Raw genomic sequence first — 1,957 nt, forward strand, 5'->3', positions numbered from 1 at the left:
AGTACAGCCGCATCAACGTCCGCTGGGACGCCTCCGACGATGAGCTGGACAACGACAACAGCTCGGCGCGGCTCTTCGAGCGCTCCCGCATCAAAGCTCTGGCAGGTCGGGGATGGCTCTCGGGTCCCCTCCGTCCTCCCCTGGTTGTCCCTGCCACCGGTGTCACCGTGCCCACTCTCGTTGCAGACGAGCGGGAGGCCGTGCAGAAGAAAACCTTCACCAAGTGGGTGAATTCGCACTTGGCTCGCGTCACCTGCCGCATCTCGGACCTCTACATGGACCTCCGGGACGGGCGGGTGCTCATCAAGTTGCTGGAGGTGCTGTCAGGAGAGCTTCTGGTAGGACTCCCATCCAGCTAGGGACCCTGGGACTCATGCCATGCCATGCCATGCCATGCCATGCCATGCCATGCCATGCCATGCCATGCCATGCCATGCCATGCCATGCCATGCCATGCCATGCCATGCCATGCCATGCCATGCCATGCCATGCCATGCCATGCCATGCCATGCCATGCCATGCCATGCCATGCCCCAAGCCCTCTGGTGCTCCACCGAGGTTGTTGACCTTGGCGTTGAGCAAGGCTCCACCAGGGTTGGGGTGGCAGCAGCAGTGTCCCCGGGCAGGGGTGGGGGTACTCGGTGCGGAGGGGAGGGTGCTGAGCGCTGTCGTGCCCCAGCCCAAGCCCACCAAGGGCCGGATGAGGATCCACTGCCTGGAGAACGTGGACAAGGCGCTGCAGTTCCTGAAGGAGCAGCGGGTGCACCTGGAGAACATGGGCTCCCACGACATTGTGGATGGCAACCACCGCCTCGTCCTCGGCCTCATCTGGACCATCATCCTCCGCTTCCAGGTGGGACCAGTTGGGTGGGGGGTATACCTCTGCTCAGCACCCCACAGCTCGTTCCCGAGCGGGAGCCCTCCTCCATGGATGTGCTTTTCCAACCCCGGGATGTCCTTTTTGTCCCCAGATCCAGGACATCATCGTGCAGACGCAGGAGGGCCGGGAAACGCGCTCCGCCAGGGACGCGCTGCTGCTCTGGTGCCAGATGAAGACAGCGGGGTAGGTGGTGGGACCCACACCCCACCGCGCTGGGGTCTGGGAGTGCCTGGAGGGTGACGGTGATGCCCTGTCCCCATTGCAGGTACCCCCACGTGAACGTCACCAACTTCACCTCGAGCTGGAAGGATGGACTGGCCTTCAACGCCCTCATCCACAGGCACAGGTAGGTGACACGGAGGTGGGCACTGGGACATGCTGGGGTGACGGTGGCACCGGGGGATGTCCCACGGGTGTGCGACCGCTGTCCCACGCCCTCTGTCCCCAGGCCTGAGCTGGTTGACTTCCAAAACCTCACCAAATCCAATGCCCGGCACAACCTGGAGCACGCATTCAGCGTGGCGGAGCGGCACCTGGGCATCACCCCACTCCTCGACCCTGAAGGTGAGGCTGCCACTGCCAACCCCCCTGCCCCAGTTTCCCCATTACAGCCTGGGATGTTCCCAGGCCCCGTGGAGAGACAGAGAAGGTTCCACCCCATGGAAGGGGGGGAGCCTGGGTGGGAGCAAGGCGGGGGGACATCATGAGGCCGTGGTGACCCATCATCAGTGGGGTGGTGTCGGGGCGATGCAGAGGCTGGGTCAGGACTGACGCCTCTCGCTCGTGCTGGGCAGATGTGTTCACGGAGAACCCTGACGAGAAGTCCATCATCACCTACGTGGTGGCCTTCTACCACTACTTCTCCAAGATGAAGGTGCTGGAGGTGGAGGGCAGGCGTCTGGGCAAGGTAGGGAACGGCGTTGGGGTTGGGGGGAGCGTTCCGCTGGGGTGCCGGCACCCGGTGCTCACCGTTGGCCCCGCCGCAGGTCATCGAGCACGCCAAGGAGACGGAGCGGATGATCGAGGGCTACGGGGGGCTGGACTCCGACCTGCTCACCTGGAATTAGCAGACCACCG

General features: G+C 64.1%; 1 protein-coding gene across 1 annotated transcript in view; it reads left to right on the plus strand.

The window, feature by feature from the left end:
* The window catches only part of SPTB (spectrin, beta, erythrocytic), a gene marked incomplete at its 3' end in the record, with an annotated part of 18,661 nt that overhangs the window by 1,951 nt on the left and 14,753 nt on the right, over nucleotides 1-1,957 (plus strand). The window contains exons 2-8 of the mRNA XM_009885702.1: nucleotides 8-105; nucleotides 187-338; nucleotides 680-853; nucleotides 972-1,063; nucleotides 1,146-1,226; nucleotides 1,329-1,444; nucleotides 1,675-1,787. Coding sequence (XP_009884004.1) covers nucleotides 8-105; nucleotides 187-338; nucleotides 680-853; nucleotides 972-1,063; nucleotides 1,146-1,226; nucleotides 1,329-1,444; nucleotides 1,675-1,787 — 826 coding nt within the window. The remainder of the gene's footprint in view (nucleotides 1-7; nucleotides 106-186; nucleotides 339-679; nucleotides 854-971; nucleotides 1,064-1,145; nucleotides 1,227-1,328; nucleotides 1,445-1,674; nucleotides 1,788-1,957) is intronic.

Source organism: Charadrius vociferus, unplaced genomic scaffold (assembly GCF_000708025.1).
Source record: "Charadrius vociferus isolate BGI_N301 unplaced genomic scaffold, ASM70802v2 scaffold2585, whole genome shotgun sequence".
Lineage (NCBI taxonomy): Eukaryota > Metazoa > Chordata > Aves > Charadriiformes > Charadriidae > Charadrius > Charadrius vociferus.